Below are 24,799 nucleotides of genomic sequence, written 5' to 3'. Positions count from 1 at the left end.
TTGCACACAGAATAGAGAGAGAATGTCACAGGCAGCAAAAAAATATGAACTACACACCGAAAAGACTCAGAATTTCCCAAGATCCAGTGACAGTCAAATCTTAGTGGGAAATGCTGGACATTTAGCACTTCAGAAATTCACTAACATACATATGAAGAAAACAAAGCTGTGAGAAGTTGGTCAGACATATTTAAATTACTTATTTGCCCTTCATCTCATTACTTACACCTCTAGAGTGTGAGACAGATGCATAATTTTGAGCAACTGATATAAAGAAATAATTAACGAATCCAGTGTGAAGTTTCTCCTTCTTTTTCCCAAATTCGAATTCTATCACTGCCTGTCAGCAAAACTTCAGTGAGGCCAAAGAAGATTCAAGTCTTCACCAATTAGTACTTGAAGTCTGAGTACAAGAAAACATTTTTCTTCTGGACCCTGAAAGAGAAACTGTCCCACTGTAGATGGGACCCTAACTCACACCCAGGTCAGCAGATCTTTGAAACCTTGGTATTTTTAAAGTTCTGTTATTTTCCCAACGAGACTCCAGGCTGTTTGGATCTCTGTCTGTCTTTGAGAATGAAAAAAGGCAGCAAGAATGAAGGAAGAGATTGTATCTTTAAAAAAGTTGCCATTTCTGCAGCAGTATTCTCTTGTACAAGACTTCTCTCATAAAGGGTGAATGTATTTATAGCTATGACTGTCTCACAGAACAAAAGTTTTATCTGGATCATGTAAAAAATACTAAAAAGAAACTGTTAGGAATACTGTATGTTTTCTTGGATTATTCCTAGAATCGGTTCTACATATCTTATGTAGTCTCAGAATAAATTCTGTAGTATTTACATTATTATCTGTTCACCATTCATGACTGATAGTGACCTATATTCCACATAAATTAAAGCCTGCCTAACACTGAATTTATTTAATATAATGAACAATCATTTATATATATATATGACATAAGGGCTGCATGAGGTGAGAATACATTTACAGTAACTGTAAGAACTACAAATAGATTTCCACAGAGGTGTTTTATACTGAAATATCCCAGCACTAATACCTTAGCTGTCTTTTTACATTTTCACATTACAGCCACATATATTAATACTGTGCTTGTATCATTACAATTTGCTGGATATCAGGGATGTTACCTTCATCATATACCAATAGAAAAAGCATAATACAGAAAATAGTGTACAAGATCTAAGCTCTACATTAAAGGAGCATACAAAAATCCTGACTTCATAAGAAATGCACACAAATTGAGATTATAAAGCGTGAGATGTTATGTGAAAAACTGGTTTTCAAAAATTACCAATATTACTTACAGCAAAACATTACTTGTATCAAATACTATCAGTCATCTTTTAAGACATCTAACTACCTCAAAGTAAACATAGCATAGAAGAAATCACTTCAAATAAGATGTATTAAAAAGGATATATCTCAGTAACTAAAGCTGAGAGATTTCTAGATTTACCTGTATCAAGTTCTCAAATATTCAGCAGTATTTAGCTTCACAGTACTGAAAGACTGCCACAGTACAGCATTCCATTACTGCATTAGCAATTAGCTTGCATTTTATCAGTTATCCTTGGGAACAGTAGATTTAACTACTACTGTGAGCTCAGCATTATGAAGGTGTGTTTATGAGGCTCAATGCAGTGAAAAGCCAGAGTACAGCAGCAGCATTTAAGAAGAACTGTAGCACAAGGAATACAGATGCCAGTGACAATATGGTGTACAATTAATATCTATCATTAGACATATTCTCACAAACACAGCCGTATTAATGATAACTCCCATTTTCAAATCACTGATTTAAAAATACGTACAGTACTATATAGGTTATAGAATATTCCAGTTTATATAAATTAATATGACTGCTTAAAGGCAAATGTGCCTCTTGGATATTTACTATTTCCAGCCCCATGCAAAGCAATTAAATTATTTAGTCACTACATTTTAGAGGAAAAGCAAAAGGACTAATAAATGTTAGTTGAAAAATATTTTTATCACACTTCCCTAGGATTTTAACATTCAGAAAACAGAATTTCTCTAGTCAATATCATCACAGTATTTTGTCCTTCTGCTGCAGATAAAATAATTTAAGGAGTACATAACAATTATATAGTACCTTACCCTTTCTACCGGTGAACCATAGCATGCAATGACGAAACATAGCAGTGGCAGATGGCATTGGTGTTAGTAAATGTGAATAAAAAGATAATAGCAGAGAAATGGTGACTGGTAGACAAGACACAGAAATGTAGATTAAATGAATGCAAGCTGGTAAATCTTGAAGCAAAGCTCCACCTTTAAGCCAAATGTTTCCTCTAGTCTCCTCATAACTGAGCATTAAGTTCTATCTGGATACAAATTGCAACATTCAGACCAGTCTTCATTCTCTTCAGACAGAAATGCATAATTGTATCTTGATAATGAAGATCAGAAACGTTTTATAAGCGAAACCCATAATCAGAAGCCCATTACTTTTCCCCTTGAGTGATTTATTCTTTATATTTTTAATCCCCAAATCCTGCCAGAGCTACAGTCTCTTTCTAGCACACATGTATCCACTGCAGATGTAAATCCCTGCCCAACCTGCAGCACCCCTGAATCCAGAATGTTCTCAGTGTGCTCATTCATGCTGTTCTGCTGCCAAACATTTAAAATCATTCATCAAATACAAGTGGAATCTATTATAAGAAAAAGCAATCTCTTCTTTCAGCTCACCCTGAAAATGGAAGGTTTTCTGATCAACAGTTATTGTGAAGGTGCTGTCGTCCTCATCGTCTATACCAATCACAGCTCCCTGTGAAACAAAGAACAAAATCCTGGTAAGGCGAGCAGTGACATCAGCAGCACACACTCTATCACTACACCACTGGAATTTAAAAAGCATCGACAAATTAGAAGCAAACTGAATACAGTAAAGAGCGGAAAGACTCTCTGTTTAGTCACAGGATGCAAGTCAGTTCTTTAATACTTTTTTAGTTGCAGAAAAAAACCCAGTACTTATTTGTAAGACTGTGTTTTTCTGGATAACAATATGCATCTTTTATTTTTGTAATGAAGGTCACTTTATGCTATGGTATCATTATAGGAAACAGTTTTCGTCTACATTCCAACTTATATTTCAAGGAACAGTTTTATAAGTATTTTCCATGTATAAAAATACTAATTCAGAGATAGCACTACTGAAAAAACCTCTTGACCTGATTTTATCTACCAGTCTATAAAAAAATAAATCATTCTAGCAGAATGAATTTGGCCCATCATGTCATGTCACTGGTACACTGCATGATCTAATTTTCAGTCCCTAAGTAAATATTAACAGTAAGTCAACAGGATCTATCAAAAGCAGCTAGCTTTGTCTTCCGATTCCTCATGAATTATTAGAAGGAAATGCAAATAAATTATAGAGTTAAAGGCCGTCTGTGCGTAGCGATTTACAAATCTATCCACATCTTCATTCCTGCCCTCCCAACACTTAACAAATAACACGGTTTAACACAGAAGACGACACTGAAAAAGAACCATTCTGTGCCTCTGCCAGCTCCAAAAAATCATAACATTTAGTTCAAATATCACCAATGGATTTACTCAGTTTCTCTTCTCCTTCTCCAGGAGAGACAGCCTCAGTATCTGTTTTATCCTTCCCGCTCCCATAAAACACAAAGACATCTCTGGAAAATGCACATATTTAAAAGGTAAATTCTGCCTGTCAGTCAATTCCAGCAAGTGCTTCATTTCATTCCACCAAGTATTAGACAGCACTTAACTGCAGAGATCAGGTAAAGATCAGACTGGCCAAAAAAACAGTCAATCTCATTCACATACATTCTCCATAGCACTTATATGAGGTTTCTGGCCAATGGTACCAGCTCACATGTGGCTGGGACTATCACAGGCATTGCAAGATGAGCAGAAGGAACAGGTCCTGTTTAGGAATGGCACCAACCATCTGTAATTCAAGGCTATACAACATGATAGGATAGCTCCAAATTGTTTTATTTCCCTTCACTGCCAAAAATGTACCACTTCTCCAAAGGAGCGTGTTCCGAGGACAGCTCTGTCAGCACCATAAAAAAGGCACCTAAAAAGGCACCCAAGCCAGTATAATTCTGAATACTCTTAGTGCCAGGACATAACAACAACCCAGATGACTAGCCATTGCATTTGGAGACTATCTGGTAGTCACACAGAGTGCCAATGACATTACATGATGGGCCAGATTCATTTTGCCAGATTTTTTTTTTTTAATATACCATTAGATAAAAAATGTCTGGCACTTTAAGTACATGTTTTGCTACACAATAAATCAGATGATCACTGAAAGTTGTACGATATCATTCTCCTCATCAGCTATATCAAAAATCTGTAAGTCAGACACCAAGAACATGGCCAAGACACTCTCCTCAGAGAAAAAGCTCACGCAAGGCTAAAAAGGTCAGACTAGGACAGGTAAATCCTGCCTCCATCCTGAGCGGTGGGAGGAAACTGAGCAGGAAGATCACATCACATCACTGTGTGATCTCAGCACAAAGCTCTAGAAAGCGCACATGCTCCAACTGCAATGCTAAGGCACAGAAGCGTAAAAGATGCTTCTGTTGTCATGCAGATAACATACGTGAACAAGTAAAAGAAAAACTAGAGTGTTAAAGCTTAAGTATATATTCCAGAAAAATTAAGCATAGTATAGACGACACAGATTCTTCTAGGAACACACCTTCCCAAGTACACTATGACCGTAAACAATAAAATCTGAATCTGAAACTTCAGGCCTATGAAACGTGTATCAAGAGTAAAAAGGTGAGGAACAAGCTTCTAAAAATCCATCCAAGAAAAAAAGGAAATATTTTAGCCAAATTGCTTAAATTACATGTTTGTTTATGTTCACACCTACAGTTACAAATCAACAATTACTCCAAACAGAAAACCTCTTCAATACAATTTCAGACTGCAGAAGCCCATCTGTTCAGCTATCAGTATCACTGTCATCTGCCAAAAGAGCCGCTTTACAAAAGCAGAAAAAAGAAAGATTCCTTCCTTCCTCACAATAAAACCCCACACACATTCAAAGAAAGGATGGGAGAAGTCAGAAAACTCCAAAGAGTTCCAAAGAATAAATTGAGGTGGGAGAGTGGTAATGGGGAAAGAGAAAGGGATTGTTTTATATTAAATACATACAAAGATGGATCATGCAATACTGAACAGATTGTTCACTTTTAATATTTCCTAAACTGACAAGCTGAGGCCAACCTCCACATTGACAGACTCACAACCCTATTAAAGCAGGCATGGTTCTTCAGACTAAATTTTTCTGCATAATGCAAAAAACATCCTCATGAATCTTCAGGAATGTAATGTTCTAGACAGCTGTTTAAGTTTACATTACCCTTAAAAAAAATTTACATTAAGATATTAATACATTAAACACCAGAAAGGGCAAAAAAGTCATCTGGAATCCAGGTGAATGGAGATTCTCTGTATGAGTCTTAAAAGGTTATTGGTACCCCTTTATTAGACCCACAGAACGATCAGAAAGGAGTAATGACAGAAGGAAGGAATAACTGAAAGAAGCAGAGTTTTGCTCCAACACTCATCACATTGTGTGTCAGACCACAGCTCATCGTCCCTATACTGCTCCTGCTTCAAGACTCAAAATGCTCCCATTCATACCCATTATCCTCCTGACTCCTTCCCCTATTTACATCAGCTCTTCACAGGATTGCTGCATTCTGGAACCAGAGATTCTATGAGGAATGGGAAAAAATACAGAAGAAGGACTTGTGCAAGAAATATTTTTCATAAGTGACTGATCGCAAGTTAGAAGCTGGCCATGTGCAAACACATCACAACATCCCCAGCTGCCTTTAGTGCTGCCACTTCAAGCCACAACAGCAGCATTCAAGGGCAAATGTCCTGAGGCAGAACATTTCAAACATGTAACACTCCACTTTCCCATTCTGCATCTTCTTACCTCTCTTCCCCCAATTTGTATCCCCTCTCCCGAGCTGATATTTCAAAAACTTTGCCTGCTGTGTTCTTCCTTCCCTTTCCAGTCCTCCTTTGTTTTACTTAGCTCAAGCCCAGCCAAGTGGCAGCCCAAAGAGTGTCCAAGCCAGCAGAATGGAGGACATAGTAACAGAACACAGGCCAATCAGAAAGACAGAAGGAAGGAGGTTTGCAGTGACTTCTCTAGGTACAGAACATATATGTATATACATATATATCTCCACATACAAAGAAATGAGAACTGCAAACAGCAACTTTTTCATAGTGTGCTACTAATAACCCATCTTACTCTGTCATACAATGCTTTTTTAGACAATGTATAAAATGTATAATGTTTTAATACAATATATAAAATTACGGAATGTGATTAGCCCAGCATGTCACTCAACCTCTAATGTTTTGGGTTGTGCGTTTTTTTTTTTTCTTTAAATACTTTCACTATTTCAGTATTTTGAAGAGTCAGAAATAGAGCCCAAACCTCAAAAGTCTCCTTGCAGTTCTCTACATTAGGCCATATTATATACAGTAAGTCATTAAATACACTAAAGACACCACTTACCCTGAGTCTAACACACCCTCGGCGTGATCCTCTCATCATTTTGTCTTTTGACTGAAACAGAAAAAAAAAGGATCACTGGATTAGGAAATACAGTAAGAATTGCAAAGAGAAAGTCATTCAAAGCAACTGTGAAAAGAATAAAGCATTTTTGTGTATTATTGGCTGATTAAACGAGATGCAACTTCTGTTACACAACAGGTTAGTTCTCACACAAAAGAAAGTACACCGCCATGGTATGAAAAAGTAATCCTTCAAAAAATAAAAATAAAATATCCCACCTAAAGAAGTTTTGTAGATACCTTGAAGAAATACTTAGAAGATGGAATCCACATCTTTAAAGAAAGTAAAAGGAAGCAAAGAAGGAAGGAATTAGGAAATATTAAAAACTGGCAGTACGCTGATTTATATCTCCCACCCTTCTCTCCTACTCTCAGAGAAGTGTCCATATAACAAAATCCAGCTTTGTAGGCAGAATTGTACAAATGAAATTACATCTCTGTCAGAAAGTTCTCTAGATTCATACCCCTTTTCATACAGATACAGATATCATGTTTAGACAGGTTTCTATGTCTAATTCCTAGATAGCACAACCTGCTTTCATTAAAACAGCTAGAAAAATTACGTTTATAGCCATTTACACAGTAAGAACCCAGATCAGAAAATGGGATTCCTACATCCATAACCAGTGCTCAAACCCATAGCCCAGCCCATCTCGCAGCTAAGTTACTGAATCTCTTCTTTACTACCTGTTTGATCTGTTTTCACATCAGTACAGGTTAGCTGGTCAGAATGAAATGGATGTAAAGACCAGCAGTGCATCCATAATGTATTCTACAGAGATAGAATTTCTTTGTAGACCTCCTGAATGAAAACTTCAGCATATGGAAAATTTTTTTGACATTTTAATTTAAAAGCTCAAAACCAGGAAAGGGTATAGAAACAAAGTTACTCCAATAATTTTCTATCAGAAATTGTATATACATGTTGGGACACAGCTCAGTAGAGTATACTTTTATGCTTCGTATTTGCTGCCTTGAGATTTCTCCTAAAATGGGAGGACACTACTGAGGGCTTATTACTCCCTCTCGTGGTTTCAAAAAGAAATAGAGGCATTGCCTTAGCAGGAAGGAAAATATCTGGCTGAGGATGCAACTCTGCAGTAGCTGAAAGCATCTCTCGGGTCTGACCGTCCAGATCAGCGCCCCAGCTCCTGTGCTGAGCACAGGCAGGGAACCAAATTTGACCAAAAAAAACCAAACAAAGAAACAAAGGTAGCAGAAGAGACATTTGTTTTAGTTTGGTTTAGATTCCTCAACCAGCTCAGTGCAGGGAAGATGAGAGCTTGTCCCAGTGCAAGGGAGGGCACAATTATGACAACCCTGATTTCTACTGTGCAGATTGACTGTCAACTCAACTGCAAAAGATACTGTAAAAGCCTTCTTTTTTTTTGTAAACCACATGTTAATGGAAAGAAAATTAAGTTAAAACATTATCAAGTTCTTAGTCTGCAAAAGATTCACAAGACAAATCACAGGTTCGGTATACTTGTTATTTCCCCATCTTCAGACAGAGCTTTAATTGGTTAATACCAATTATAATGAAGTGGTAAATCTAATTTATTCTACCTAAGTGGAATAAAGCAGCTGATTCCAGTATCTGAGCTCCTCGTGGACTAAAGCATGCAGATATCATCGCACATAGTGCTGTGCTCTCTCATCAGCATACAGCAAATCTTTTATGGAGTTCTGCAGGAGATTACTTTAAAACAGAACTCAACTGACATTTTAGATTTACTGTGTCCCCCCCCAGTAAGATTTCATAAAAAATACAATTCAGAGAGCTACCCCTTCAGGCATTATGTTTTACTCTTTGGTTGAAGGGCTAAAAATTAAGCTTGGGTATCCAATATGTCCTAAATTTGGTCAAGTATTCTTGCATAAGTAAAGCCATCCCATATCTGTTTTGGCCAATGGTTCCAGTTCACTGAACAAAATCTCATACAGCAGAAAGACATCTCTGAACAGCTAATAAAAAAGTCACATTTTACTTTCTTCTTCTATTTAAAGTTTTAATGCGCAGCTTTTTTCCATCAGTTTTATAACCAGAAAAAATTACATTTTCAATAATCTTTCAGTACACAGTGTACTGATTTTTATGATAATGGACTTGAATAGGTTACAAACAGACAGCAATATGAGATAAATTTCCGCTGGAACTCAAATAAAAATTTGTAAAAATGAACAAAGACATACAAAATTACTGCAGGGGGAATGAAGGTGTCTGCCAAAAAAAAGGGGTTTATTAGTTTCTTTTTTACATCCACACAGTGAGGTGGATCAAGTATAGAACTGATTTAACATAAGGCATTTCAGGTAACCTACAGCTTCTTAGAGAAATTAAAATAAAGCCTGGATCTGCTCACAACAAAACACGACATTAAAATTCTAACCACTTAAAGACTCCCAGCCCTCCTTCATTTTTAGATTTACTACTATTTCATTTGAGTGTTAGCTGTTGCATGGAAAGTTTAAGATTTCAATATAAAACCCAGCTGTTGTCTGCCTCAAAAACTTCTCAGACACAAGTTCTGCTTGTGCACACGTGCGCAGAACTTGAGAAGGTACATTCTTGACTCACCCAGTGCTGTCAAGGAAATCTCTAACATAAGCACAGAGATGAGCAAAACCACTGATGACATTTATTTCCTGTTAGGGATGAAGAACCCAGAGCAAGCCCTATTTATAAACAGTGATTTTTGCATCTGTACAGATGTGCATCCTGTACATCTACAGGAGAAGCATTAGTTTGGACCACTTTCTGTAACAGTTACTGCTCTCCTCAAGTGCTACAGCAACCGTCATTTCTCAAGCAGAAATAAACCCCAACAATTTAAAAACTTAACAAGCCGTTCCCAGCCCACCATTCATTCCTCTGGCTCCCTTGCTCTGAAGTTGCTACTGTGGCAGCTAAAGCTTTGATTTTTGTGGATGCAGTCAGAAAGCAGGGACTAAATCACTGCAGCAGTAACTGAGGATGCCACAGGGGCATCAGTAATTCCTAAAGCATGATCCAGGATTGTAAGAAAAGTGGATTTTTTTTCCCTCATATTTTGAGCACAGAAGAGATGAAAGCAACTCATGTTCAGTGGGAAGATGTTACATTCAGAAAAAGCACACAGTATAAACCCAAGCAACCATTAAAGAGTAGGAACAAAATCTTTCTGAAATCATTCTATTTCTTAAGGACTTAGAGACTCAGTGATATGAAATCAACATATTCCTCATCTGAAAGTGCATACTTACAAATTTGTATTGAAATAAAGGCTGCAACAACTGGCTTCCTAGAAATTGTGCATAAATTTGGGTTTTCTTTTTGAAAGGAAAGTGTAGGCAGCCGAAGTTAACAGCAAACACTAGAGGAAAACTTGCCTCATATAGGCCGTAAAACAATCTTCTCAGAACAGAAACACTCTTTATCTTAAAAACTCAAATATCTAATGCTTAGATTATGCACCTGTTCCCAAATGATGGACATTACTGTTCAGTCTACCTATCAATGGTGGGAGACCAAGCCTGTTTTTCTAGGTATTCAGTGTGTATAAACAGCACTTACTATTCAACTGCTTTTCAAGAAACAAACCAAACAAAAACCCCACATATATTGCGTTATGCTGACTGATTTCCAATTACTCCTTTATAGCAAGAAAGTAACTATATGTTGGTGCTTTTAGATGTGTTGAAAGAGTAGCTCTGCAAATCTGAAAGGTTCCCTTTTAGTTTAAATGTTATGAGAAAAAACGTGGCGAAGCTTTACCCACATACCAGGCGGCAGCTGCTCTTTACAGGGCCCATTTAAGCCCAATAGGTGTCGTGTATATCTGAAAAACGTAAGGCAACAATTTATGGTTCCTGACATGGAAAACCATTACACAAACACCAATCCTCTAGATTGCTACTGGTTTTATATTGCACACTATACTAATAAAGAAAATATAAAAACATGCAAGAGATGAGATTTTGCAGGTAAGTGAACATATTTAGTACTGAACTGGTTTTCTTTGGATCCACAGTTAGCACATGATCTGTACTCCACTTATTTGGGAACTGTACCAATTTGGGATTCTTTTATTATAACTAGTCTGCTAATAGTTTTGTCTGTTTTTATTAGACCCGCTGAGCTATTTGCAGTGCATGTGACAGATCAAGTTATTACAGGAAAAAGTGTCACCTCAGTTAAGAATGGAAACCAGAGACCTCAAAAGGAACATCTGTGCAAAAGCAGATGTTAGTTTTCCTGTTTTCTTGGGATTTTTGCACACAGCTGTTAATTGAGAAACTGTATTGGGTAAAAGCAAGAAAATGCATTCAACTGAAAGTTTCCACCATAGGGGCACTGAACCATGACTCCAGCTTCAGAGGCATCATTTGAAATAAGGTCAATGAGATTCATTTTCAGTTCACTACCAAAGGTCCATGTAACTCCTGCAGAAGTTGGGTCCCCCTCCTCAATATCTGGATTGTACAACCCACCAGCAGTTCTTCAAGACAGTACAACCAGTACTAAATTTGCCAACTAGCAGCAATCTTCCAAAAGCATGAGGGGGAAAAATATATTTACACCACCACAACTGCGTCCTCCTAATGACTGTTTTTCACACAGATTTTGCTCCTAAAAGCATTCAACGTGTATATGTTTTTAAAAGTAGTTTGATGGCATGATTAGTGAAACAACAGAATGTCTAAGCATTTAAATCTATTCTTTAGGCATTTATTGGTGCAAAAACCATTAAGATGGTGGGGGGCACCCGGTTTTGTTTCAAGAATACACACTATGGAGCTGTTGTACACAATATTTTTTTCTTGCAAGCCTCATTCGCTATATAAGGCAGCTGCTTAAGTGTACAACAGTTTGAACAGTTCTCCCTTCAATACCACCATGTGTCAAATATCCACAAAGTTTTAAAATATTTTAAGGAACTGACCTTCCTATGTACTGGTCATAGTTTTAGCATTGTTTTCATAGTTGTGTCAGTTCTGCTTTCAATTTATTATACAATTAAAATATATATTTAAAGAGTACACTTAAAACAAGAATTTAAATCAGATTTTCAACCTTGAGGGGTTCTCTGGATTATTCCTACAGGATTCCCAAGTGTAATCAAGGCTATTGCTGATGTCTGTTTAAGACAGCACTTCTACCAGAAAACACAAACTAAAAGCAAATTGCATTCAACTCCGTCTTCCTCCCCAGCCATTTATTTGTCTTCATGCCACCTACCAGTACGTCCTGACACAGAGAAAACAAACTACAGAACAAATTCAGCTGAATACTGAGGGGGAAAAAAAAATATAAAAAGAAGAAGTAATTTGTCTAACCATTGGTTAAACTGATCCAAAATGGAACACGGTCATTATTTTGTATTTTGCTCTTCCAAAAAAAATATAACCTTTTACTGCTACTAGGCAACAATTTATTTGAGCAAAACCATGTAAAGACAATATTTGGATGACAAGTGCTGACCATACTCTCTGAAATATGTAATTCATAAATACATTTAAACAACTGTAATTATAAGCAAATTTGAGGATTTTTTTTTTCTTTTTCAGAATAAAATGTACAAACACAAACAACAGAAGAAGTAAATGGAAAAAAGGCAAAGAATTCAGCATAGTAAAAAAACTTTTGTACACCGATTCAGAAATATGTCTGAAAAACATTCGCATTCACACCTTCAAGGAGTACTACTAGTATTCAATATAACTAAGTAGGGAGGAAGGAATACACAAATTAAAACATAAATAAGTGTGAACATTAAATTAGCATTTTTTTCTCTGACTCAGACTAGATGTAAAATCTTTTGCCTTGCTCCTTGAAAGTTCTAATCATGTCAGGAATGTAAATTTAATTGAATACATTTGCTTCTGATGTGTGTAGCCAAAACACATTTAGGTTAACATTTACTCATTTTACAAAAAGACAAAGCATACCAACTTAGGTGCTTTCTGTTTCCAAGTGCAATACTACTGCACACTAACTCTGAATGTTTATTCGACATTAAGGGTACTTTTCTGCAGTTGCTACAAAAGATTAACTCCAGCAGTGCAAGGGCATGCCTACGAAGAGACATATGTTTATGGATCCAGCACTGATGGAAAGTTCAGCTGCATCAGGAGTTATTACCCTGCAGTTTTCTACAGCTCCTGGGTCAAAGATTAATTGGTTATCGGATCTACTGGAGAAAGTGTGTCCTGTATCTGCAACTTTCTGGTTTGAAGTGGGCCAAGGAGCCTGTGAGAGGTGACGAGCAGGTAAAAGCTGGTCAGTTAACTGTAATTTATCCTATCAGCAAAACTATTTCCAGATTGCGAGTCTACACAGCCAGGCTGAAACCACCTCAGCCTACCCCACACATGCATTATGCTCACAGGGATGGGCCAATCGCAAGCTCAAAATCAGCTCCACTTACACAAGCAGAGCCAAGCAACCATGTTGCTTCAGACCGAAACTGGCTCAGAAGGAACAGAGTACATGACCGCACATACCTGACTGCACAGATAAGACTTTAATTCAAAGTACAGAATCACGACAGGCCATTTTCCCACATATATAAAGCCCCCAGACCTCCTAACATTCCAAATTAATGTTGCCTATGTACCAGTGTCTTATGAACTACCACGCAGGGCTCACTATGCTAAAACTAAAGGTAGAGCTGAAAGAAACAGTATTCCAGTACCTTCTGAGTGCTAATGTCAGCGCTGGTGAGGCACGTGGTCCACTGGGACTTGATGTAAATTATCTTTCAAAGCCAAGCTCAAGCTGAGCCTACAGCCCCATGGGTGACCATGCCAGCCCATGTGAAGCAGCGTGTGTGCGGGAGCATCGGCTCTTCTGGCAGCCAGTCTTTCACTAGCTTAAGTTTTCATAATACGCACCCTAAGGTGCAAGAAAGAATTCAGATGTCTAGAGAACGGCATAATGTGTACTTTACAGACATATGTGCAGAAAAGATAGCACAAGGCTAAGGAAAGCATTCTAAAGTAAATGTTAACTGCGGGCGTTTCTTAGCGCTAAAGGCACACAAAGCAGAGAACATTATTTTATTTCTCGATCTCAACTTGAATATTCTAGAACAGGTAGTTAAAAAAAGGATTTTTAAATTTGTGAACTAAAAGTCATTATAACAGAGAATGCAATAAAATACACAAAATAAAAGTTTAATGCATGTGTGGGTATACTTAACCATAGGAAATAATGAAATATAGGAACTGAGTTTTATTAAACAGGTGAACACCATAGAATGAAAGTCACTGCAATAACCAGAATTATTATTATACACACTAGTCATCAGCAAATGTTTCTATTTCTGTAGCTGAGCATTAAATGACTTTGTACCTTGGACCTCTACTTAGACTACACTCACTAATTCATCTCAGTCAAAGAGCTGACATTTGAACAGCCATTAAAAAACAACTACAAAAGCACTTTTATTTCTCCATCCATATTCCAGGTGAGGGATTTTGAACCAGCATGAGCCAAAACTGTTTGAGTGTCTGCGAATGTTTTATGCTGAGTCTTCTCAACTCCTAGGTCTGGAGAGATAAGCTCTCTCTCCTAGAAGGGCTGGCAATCAGATTTAGGGGGGAAAAAAGGTTTTATGTGCAATGTTTCTATATGAATATACCTTCATAGACAGCATGACACTCCAAGTAATGTTTCTTGCTGTAAATCTAGTACAATTTACTACACGTAAAATTTGCATGTGTTTTATCCAGACAGACACACTAATAGTAATTGCACTGTGCTGAGAAAACTTATCTGTGCATGGATGTGGTTCAGCCAGTCACCCTTCTCACATCCTTGAAAAGATCAATGTGTATTAATTTGTATTGTTAAAATATTTGTAACTTAATTCACATTTTTATGTAAGGAGCTGAACAATCTAGCAAGTCAGGATCTGCTAGTGGTTACGCAAAAAAAAAAAAAAAAAAAAAAAGAAGCCAAGGAAGTCATCGCTGTTTCTCAATACGCGGCGTTTCAAAACTTCGTGCTTAAAGTACTAAGTCCTGAACGGAAACAGAAAAGTCTCGAGCCGGGAAGCAACCGGCTGTTGAGGCAGCGGACTCGGACTTGCGGCGGTAACGTGTCCGTGGCCTCGGGTACGAGGTGACAGCGACAACCGCCGCTCCGCGCAGCCGCCTCCGAGCCGAGTCGAGCCGCGGCCCGGGAAGGCGACACCCGCACGGTACAGAGCGGCCAAACCGGGGCGAGAGCAAGTCCCGCTGGACAGGGAGCGGGGCGTGGAGGCGGCGAGACCCGTGGACGCGAGGCCATCCCCGGAGCAAGCGGGCGGGCCGGCCGGCCCCGTTCCCTCGGGGCAGAGGAGTCTCCACACGCCCGAGGGTGGGTGTGAGGCCCCAGGGGGCGGCGGGAGCCTACGGCTTCCAAGCCCCACCGGTGACGCCAGCTCCGGAGCCACCGGGGACCTCCCCGTGAGGGGGTAACGGCCGCTCCCGCCCAACGACCCCGCCCCGGAGCCGCCCCCTCCCCCCGCGCCGGCCGCCAACAATAACAACGCCGCTCGCCCCCACCGATCAATCTCCCCGCAGGGCCACTCCATTGGCTGCTCCCGCCGCCTCCTCCTTCCCCATTGGCCACCCAAGCACTCACACCGCCCCGAGTCCCCTCCCCACCCCCACCCTGAGCCTCAGCCGGTCTCCCGGCTCCTCGCCCGCCCGGGCCGCCGCTGCCCCTCACCGTGTAGTAGGAGAGGAGCCCGGCGTTATAGTCCAGCACGAACCAGCGGTACTGCCAGCCCTTCATGACATTGGTCCATTTGCTCAGCGGGCCCTCCATGATAGACGCCATCTTAGGCACCGAACCGGCACCAACCGCACACCGCCCGTTCGGTGAGGGGAGCAGGGGAGAGAGACACGGCGGCCGCCAGGAGGGGAAGGGGGCGGGGCACGCAGCGAGGGGGCGGGGCTAGAAGCCACACTTCCCCAGAGGGCGGTCGTGGAGGGGGCGTGGCTTGCGCGCGCGAGGGAAGGGGCGGGGCAGGGAGCCCAACAGCCGGAGGAGGCTGGGCGGGCGCGTGTGGTGAGGAGAGAGCGGGCGGGAGGAGTCGCGGGGCTCAGGCGTGTGGGTGTTACCTGAGGGATCTGGTCCCTGAGGTGTGGGGCTTCCCCTCACAGCTCGGGAGGGGCAGAGGGAGGGCAGCGGGGTGGGGAGGGCACGACACGACACGACACGACACGACACGACACGACACGACACCCCGGTGCCTCGGTTGGGTGAGGGCGGGAGGGCGTTGTCCTGTCTCCAATTCTTGGCACCACGGCAGCTTTTAATTTCTGTCGCTGTTGTGCTTGTCCCTCTGCTTCTCTGTTGTTTGCCTGTCCAAAGCGCCTGTTGGGCTTAGTGGAGCCAAAGGGCCTGGGTCTTCTCCTGAAGGGGCTGAGTGACCAGGGCCCAGAGTGAATAAAAAACACTCAAGACTTGCGATAACCTTTTAAGGATAAGGCTTATTTAAGTGGAACACAGCTTTCCTGTAGTCTGATCCAAGAATGTGGATTGAGTTCCCCAGGAACTATGGACAATAGTAAATCTGTTGTTTGGTGAAATGCATGTTCTTTGGCACTGATCTTCTCTGACATAACTACATAACCTCAGTTGTATTTTAAAGTAAAAACTTCAATAAAGATACTCATTTTGCTTCCTAGGGATTGACAATATAGCAGCAGAAATAGCACTTCTACCACAAGGTTTGTGTTTGTCATGCAGTCTTCACAGTATTCATTCAATAACTTTTTTCCTCACCAAATCTATATCTGTTTTTTTTTTTCTTTTTATGATTTTTAATATAAAATGCCTGTATAGTAGGGCTGAAGTAGGTCCAGTTTCTTACAACACTGCAGCTTTATACTAAGGTAAGCTAATTGTAATATAAAAATAACCCTATTTACCCCTTTTGTGAAAAAGAATCACTCAAAGGCGGAGCTTCTGAGTTTGATTTCAGAAAATAAGAAGTACTTCCATATTTCTGATTCATCTTCCCATTTCACATTGCTTAGTAGTTTGTTACCAAGTGGAATTTATAGCATTGACGTTATAATACCCCTTGGAATCAAGTGGTGGTGTGTTTGTGTGTGATGTTACCAGTTTAATCTATCAAATGCACAATTCACTCTTGAAACCCACCTTGTTAATTTTGGTAACATTCTTTTTCAAGCTGCATATGCCCTTAGTAGCCTGTTTTCTTCTTTAATTTCACTGACTAAACAGAGCGCAGCTGCCTAGAGATTATACCCAGGCAAGCAAAACAAAAAACATCAGATGGTGCCAGAACACTACTAGTACTCCCATTTAAAGCTGTAGTTGGACTGGAGCTTTATTATCTCAGATCACTCCTTTGACTGTGTTATAACCACAGGAGTTGAAACTATGCAAAAACGTTTCACAAAAAACCTCTTGGCTTAACTGTGAAAGGGTTGTCTGTAGGCAGAGCGTTCTCAATGAGAAATTCTCAACAGAAGAGCTTTCTATTTACCTTGGTTTGCCAGAGGCTGAATTTGCTGCACTTCAGTATATGCTGAGTATCTTACTAGTGCTTTGTCCTCTTTGTCTTTTTTGAGAGGAAATGTGCCAAAGACTTGTCTCCACTAGAAAATGCATGTATTTCAGCTAGCTTTATTTAGCTAAACCTTAAAAGCCCTAGAGAGGATGGAAAAGTTGTGTTAACAGGTGTTAAAGGGGAATTCATCTGCAGGTTTCTTTTAGAAATGTAGTGTGGATAGTCTCTTTAGGTAGTTTGGCAGAGATCAGAGAATCATTGCTTTTCAAAAGACCCCACACAAATTGAAATAAATACATATTAAATTATAGTCTGTTATCAGCATGCAGGATACAATACGTATAGTTTTATGTACTTTCTTGACATGCCAGGATGATGTGTCTTGTATCTATATCAGATTACTCCGATATATATTGAACATGGTTCATGAGGGCACTGTTGAAGGAATTAGGCTTAATTAGCTAGATCCTTCTGACAAAGATTCTAGTTGCCCAAATTGTTTTAAAAGATCAATGCAAGCATTTTAGTTCAATAAACTGAAATCAGCCACAGCTGTGATATAACCTACCTTTGTATACTTTGTATATTACATCATCAACATCAATGATTTTGAATAATTACTTGAAATAGCAGTAAGTTACTTCCTTAATAAAATAATTTAGTTTGTTTTAACATGTTCCATCTGTATCTAATTTGGAACAGTTACAAAAAGCTGTTATTTTCTGTAATGATACACAGTTTTATTGTGATGTTCTCCACATTTTACAAAACTTAAATTAGCCTAGTGTCACCCTCTTTAAGAGATCAAAAGAACGGGGTGGAAAGCAGCAGCTCTTACCTGGTGCTGCCTTTGTTTTATGCGCTGCTCCATCAGCTGGAAATCTTGTCCAGCATCATTTTCTTGCCACATAGAGGCCTCGACTAATTATCTCGCTGTAGTGTCCCAGCCACACACAGGTTTCCTGACCAGCCACAATGTTCAGCCCATAAAGTGGCCTCTGGAGTACTCAGAGTGTCCCTGCAGGAATGTAGGGGGAAACCTGAGATATGCCCAAATCTTACTGTGTTTTCTAGGACATTCCAACTTGTACCCAGCTTTTTAAAATTTCATACTTTTCTTTGTCCAAGCTTGTCCAATAAATTACATCTGGGGTTTTTTGGCAATTACAATTTAAACGTGTGGTTTCTAGCCAAGAGGAAGGAATTGCCAATTTAGAGTAAATACCAGAAAAGGACCAGGGCTGAGAGAATGAGAGAAGCAGGAATATACTGAAAGTCTGATTCTTTACGAGGAAAATGCTTTTCTATTGTAAATTTTCCTGAAGTTATAGCTGAACTAACTTTGAAGAACCTTGGTGATGAAGTTGTATGGCTTGTGGGTTTCCTTAAGGGTGTCTGGGAGTGTGACTGGCAGCAGTGAAAGTGGCTTTAGCTTCTCCCAACAGCTGCAATTGCTTGTGGTTCTGTAGAACATAAGGAAGCCATTTGAGAAGACAACAAATGACATTTTATTTCATTTTTTTTTCCCATTTCAGGAATGGGCTGGTAGTTTAATTTTGTGTTTCTTGTCCTATCAGGTCACTTTGTCAACTACTGACAACATAATCATCATAATGAAGGATTTATGTTTTAGCCTGATGGTGCATGATTCTTTTTCTGCTTGTTGGTAGCAAGCAATGTCTTTTATTTGTACCTTCAGGAAAAAATTTCCTTCATTTGATTTTTTTATGGAACAAATGCACTAATAAATTACAATCAAGTAGAAGATGAAGCCTTCGGTGTCATTTCAGTCTCCCGCTACTGTCCTTCAAAGGTATTTTCTAGTTCCTCTGTGCATATGCTGACTACACTAAGAATAGGAACAATCACAGACCCTAAATATTTTTTATTTTTTCAGAATTATATTTGGTTTAGGGAGTTACAAGGAGGAAGATAGATGGGAGAGAATCAACTTTACCCTACAGGCAGTCATTCTTAAAAGAGGATAATTGAATCCAGTATGCCAATAAGTGCCATGGTAAGTAGGTTTTCTGAATAGATTTATTGTACTGTCACTGTTTTTGATACAAATGTTTATGAAAAAAATTGGAATTACAGTGAAACAAAGACAGTAGTTGGTTCCCTGTCTTTCTGAGGCAAACACATAATTCTATCTTGGGCCTTTCTTGCCAATGCCTGTATGATCCCAGCAAATTAAAGCCATTATAAATAAATTTTCCCAATCCTGGCTGTTCTAATCTAGTTTTTCTCTGATCTTAATGAATTGTCATAAATTCCTCTAGGTCAGGGATCAGGAACCTCGTTGAGGGCTAAGCAGATCTTTTCAAGTCTTCTAAATAAGTCCATATTAGCATACCAGAGAAGAAATAAAATTACCACAGGTTGTATGGAGTTCAAGTCCCTGAGTCCCTGTTGTGTTTCTGCTTATGGCTGTGTTTGGACCAGGTTTCACAAGATAAGGACTTTTCTTTCCAAACATTATAAAGATTTGCCTTATTTTTGTCTAGATTCTCATCCTTTCATGGCATGTTTGTTGGATGGGGCTCTAAGCAATCTGATCTAGTTGAAGATGTACCTGTTCGTTGCAGGGGATTTGGATGATCTTTGGAGGTCCCTTCCAGCCCAAACTATTCTATAATATGATTCTATGTTTAGAGCTGCACTGAAGAGTATTATGATATTGGAGCCATTTCCCCAAAACAGATGTGTTCAGCCAAAATATGGTACTATTTAAGAAAGGGCTGAAGAATCACTCTTGCACTTAAAATAGTGATGATTCTGAAACTAAGATTTATTTTATCTGTAATTATTTAATCCTCTCTAGTAGTGCTGTACATCTGGAGGATGATGCAGCAAAGGTGCAGCTGATGCACCTGACTGACACCAATACTTCACAGGACTAGGAAAAGGTTTTCAGATGTTTCAGTGTGTGTTAAGAACAGGGTGTGATGCTATTCACTTCACCAATTCAGGTGACTCACTTGCTGGCAAAATCCTGTTGCAAGGTCTGCAGAGAAACATATTTTAAGGGCATTGTAAATTTGAGTAGCTTTATAACAATAATGTAACTTGTGTTATGGTCTTATAAAACAGTAAACTCAGGTTACAGTTTTGCAGGACAGTTTGACATAATAACCTTATCTGGGAGTTACAAGAGATGTAAACTGACATTTTAGGACCCAGCATTTCTTCAAGAAGTACATTTCTGAACTTGGTGAGGGGCTTTGCCATTTAGAAATGTGGGTATCTTCTGTACTCCCTTCACACAGAGGGCAGAAAATTCTTCCCATGTGCCCTTATCACACTTGAAATCTTTCAGTGTTCAGAGATGAAGGAATTAACAGCAATACAAATTTAAAAGGGAAACCACCTTCTAACAAAATCTGTAACTTAAATATACTATAAATCTAGTCCAAAAGAATTCAAATATTTGTGCAGGCCTTATACTGAAGATACAGTTATTACAAGCTATTTTCCATCTGCATGTAGACTGAGCTCTGGTAATCTGGAAATCAATCTAGCAACTAGAAAGATGCTCTGGAATGAAATTTGCAGGGTGAACAATTCACTGTAATCTTCATATGATTTTATTATAAAACTTAAAACATAATAATTTAGTCTTGAGAACAACAGGCCTGATGTCTTTGCTGTGTGCAATAGTTGAGAGTTCACAGCATGCTGAATCACATTTTATAGTCCTAATGCTTTGCTTAGATGGCTAACATCTCATCACTTTTTTAAGCATCTTATAATCCTGTGGGCAGAATTTATTTAAAATTTAATGCAGAAGTCCATGCTATTTTCTCAACCATAAATAAGTGATTTCTGCTTTAGTCTCCACAGAGACTTTGAAGAGATATAGAGGAATGCTGCTCAACTGGAATGTTTACATTGCTGCAGTTCTGGTATGCAGCCCAATGGTACAAAAAGGCAAATAAGCACAATCTCTTTTCCCAAAGCTTTCCCACCATCACTTCTTTCATAGTGTTTGGCCTATTATGTTTCAAATAAGGTTACATGCTCTTTGTTGTCAGTTTGTTTTGCAAGAATGCAGTAGATAGACTCTCTTCTCACAAAATTTAGACTATTAACAGGAGAGTTTAATGCATAGCAAATTTAGCAAGGGAAAAAGTAAGAACTGATTTATATTTTAAAGAGTATTGTCTGTAATCATAAGGACTATATGCTATGTTTACTTTCAGTAAGGAGTGTTTATTTTTTCCTTATACACTATATTTATTTACTATTAATAGATACAGCAATATCAAGGCTAGTATTTAAAGCTAGTGTATATAAATACACAAGTACATTCAAAAATATATGCATATTATTAGGCTGTTATGAACAGTATACATCCATTCTGGTACAAAGTCTTATTAAAATCTAGAGGAAAAATACTTTTTCCTTCTCTCTCTCTCTTTTTTTTTTTTTTCCAATTTTGGTCCAAGTAAGTAGCAGATATAATGTATTAGACTTAAGCTTAAATTTGAGTAATTTTAAGGTGCTAGATGGGAAATCTAAGGAGATGGAAGGGAGGATAAAAATAAAGTCAAGGAGACCTAGAGCTGAGCAATCAGTCATGAAACACGGTTATATAGAATGAGCACTATCCCATTACGCATCTTATTTCCATAGCTAGAAGTATTAAAGGGGTATCTTATATCTGTTAAAACTAAGTTTCAGTTGTGTCAGTTTAGAATCTGTTCCTGACTCTTTCTGCATTTAATTCTGGGATTTAAGGCCAAATAATTTTTCTTTAGATCTATAATCTCTCACAGTCATTTGTACATAGGAGGAGCCCTATATATAGTACAATCCTTCATCTAATACTACCCCAATTTGGGGATGCCAAAAAGATCTTTCTTTATGGTGACTGTTTCTTGTATAAGGATGGGAGACAAAGGTAGCAAGGTCTATCTTACCAAAAATTGGGGAAGCCTTTTTCTTCTTATATGAGAATTAAAATAATCCTTTTTGGTGTCTGCTTAAAGGATTTGCTTCTTCTTTATTCTGATGGAAGCAAAAATGCAGAAATTATTTTTACATCCTACTCAACTCTCTCTCTCTCTCTTCGATTAGAAATGGAAAAAGAAGTGGAGAATTGATTTAGTAGAAGAAAAATAAGTAGCCACCAGAATTGACAGCATAAACTCAAATTGGTCCCTAAAAAGTCATGATCTGCACTTAAACCTCAATTTAGAGAGCAGATGGGTTTTGCTCCTTGGAGAGCACTCAGGAGCTGTCAGGAGACTGTTTTGGCTATGTGTGAACAGCAGACTCGTGCAGGATGCAGCCACATCTGATTTCCAGATGAAGTGAGACCTTGGTTCATGGCAGCACCTCCTGCAGCTTTATCATCAGCTCGGTATCAGCAGGAAGAAAACCCAGGTTCAAAGCTCAGGGGAAAGCTCTAGCCCACCCTGACTAGGTTTCCAGCCTTAGTGGTGTGAAGACAAAAGCCTGAGACCTATTATAGGACACATTCATCAGCTGTCTAGTCTAAAACAACCACTCACACCCATTAAACAACTCCAGCTCAGGTAACTTCTCATCTAAGTGTTCCTGCTCCGGCAGGGGGGTTGGACTAGATGATCTTTTGAGGTCCCTTCCATTCCCTAACATTCTGTGATTCTGTGAACTTCTGAGATGTAAATCAGTGGAGCATTGCGAAATACACCAGGGCAGTCTCACTACACGGTTATTTACTCCTGCCATCTTCCGTAGCTATTAGCTATTGCCACTGCTAGAGACAGGACACTGGACTATTTGGACCTGTGTTCTGAGCCACTATCTCTATTCTTTATTAAGTTCTTATTTTTACAGTTAGCTAAGGGACTCTATAGGTATCCTTTTAAGGAGGGTTTCGGGTTTGTTGCTGGTTTTACTTTGTTTGTTTTCCAGTAGGAGAGTGAAATTTCTGTGGGGATCTTTAATGATATTGTAGCCTAATTTTACATTTTAATAGCTGAACCTTATTTTGCCCATTCTCTAACATCAGCAGTTTCACTGACTTCCGCTGAAGTTGCTTAGAACTGCTGAAATATGTCCAGATGTCATGGACTGAAACAAAGGGAATCCTACTCAGCTCATGAGCAGTGGCACGCACAGGGTAGCTCTGTTTGTAAGCCAAGAACTTGATGAAAATCCAGGCCTTGTTGCATCTGTTTGCTTCCAGGTTTCAAAAGTTCAGTCTGTTCTACTCGTACTTCTCAATGCCCTGATAAACTATGTAATTTGGACAGTAACTGCAATGTAACTTCTAAGCAAATGCTACAATAACATTAATATTAAAATCTGTAAATGCTACTGGAGCTAACCAATTATCTGGACAATTGTCAAAATGGAGAGTTACAGAATTTGATTGTCCAAGAGTATTAGTTCTTGAAAATAATTTCATGAGGAATAGACTAACAAGCAAGTCTTAACTATAAAAATAGTCTGAAGAATACAGTCAGACTTTAATTTCCATAGCATAAGCTGAAATTGGTAGTGTTTAGGACATCGTGCTGTCTTACAGTTGTGTATTTACTTGAGGCATACACAATAAATAGTTTGTCACATTTGCAGTATCAGTTGTAGATTAGCAGCAATAAATCATTCCAAATAAGATATTGGCAAACAAAAGCATGAGTTTAGTCATGTGTTTCCAGTTCAAGCTGAACAGACCAAAAGTTGTTCATACTTGTGTGTTCCATTGGTGTTGATGTGGTTACATGTGCATAATCAAGAGCAAAATTTATCCCATCGACTCAAAGATTAAAGCATGCAAATACCCAAAGTTAAGCTCTGCTGTTCATATTGCATAAGAGAAGTGGACGATCTAAGCTTTTGGTTAGTATTAACACCCTCTGGTTTATGCTGACTAGTTCCAATTATGCTATTTCTAGTATGCCAACTAGAGAAAAGATGCAGATCTTCTGAATACAGCCAAATCTGTAGCAACTGAACTGTTGTCTTATCAGTCTTTCGGATTTTGGTTTACGTATCTGAAAATTTTAGATGAAACGAAATCCTACCCACAGTTTTCCCTGATCCAACTATCATTTACGTACTGATAACAATAACCCATTCTGTCTGTAAAAGGTTATATCTACTCAGCTCTACACTTTTGGATGGGAATTTAATCTGTTAAATATCAGGGGTGATGTCTCATACGTTTAATCACTACAGTGTCACTGCATTAAATTTCCTCATTGCCCTGAGTTTCTAAAACACGAATAGGACAATGTTCTTTGCCTTGCAGGTAGCAGACCAGTCTTAGATCCTGAGTATTTGTCTTGGCTGTAGAGTTAACTCAACTTAAAATTTATTTGTGATTTTTAGCTTGAATCTTGTATACCCACAAATCCTTACTTGTGGCATTGTAGTACTTTAAAGATTTCTGGGGATAATCAGTACAGTGTCAGCTGCTGCAGTGACTGTGTGAAGCGTAGGTAATACTCTGCAGTGTAACTGATCTGAGTAGCGCTTGGCTGACTCAAGTGATGGCTGTCATTTCTGTTCCCAGTGGCAACATGGGCATATTCTGTACACTGAATGATCTGACAGTGTAATTGCTTCTTGGAAACGTTCAATTTTTTCATGCACAGAGAAACTCTGCAGTATGTAAGATGCCATTCTCTGGGTTTTTCAAATGCACTGTGTCAGGA

The 24,799-nt window shown here is 38.9% G+C and overlaps 1 protein-coding gene across 3 annotated transcripts in view; it reads right to left on the bottom strand.

The window, feature by feature from the left end:
- Nucleotides 1–15,475, bottom strand: part of OSBPL9 (oxysterol binding protein like 9) — a 61,451-nt gene extending 45,976 nt beyond the window's left edge. For all 3 annotated transcript variants that reach the window (XM_080349216.1, XM_080349215.1, XM_080349217.1), the window contains exons 1-3: nt 15,335–15,475; nt 6,581–6,631; nt 2,737–2,815 (exon numbers count right to left, since the gene is read on the bottom strand). In XM_080349216.1, coding sequence (XP_080205342.1) covers nt 2,737–2,815; nt 6,581–6,631; nt 15,335–15,445 — 241 coding nt within the window. In that variant the 5' untranslated portion in view covers nt 15,446–15,475. The remainder of the gene's footprint in view (nt 1–2,736; nt 2,816–6,580; nt 6,632–15,334) is intronic.
- Nucleotides 15,476–24,799: the final 9,324 nt, after the last annotated feature.

The sequence above is a fragment of the Nesoenas mayeri genome (genome assembly GCF_963082525.1).
Source record: "Nesoenas mayeri genome assembly, chromosome: 8".
NCBI lineage: Eukaryota > Metazoa > Chordata > Aves > Columbiformes > Columbidae > Nesoenas > Nesoenas mayeri.
This window is presented reverse-complemented; position numbering and strand designations above follow the sequence as displayed.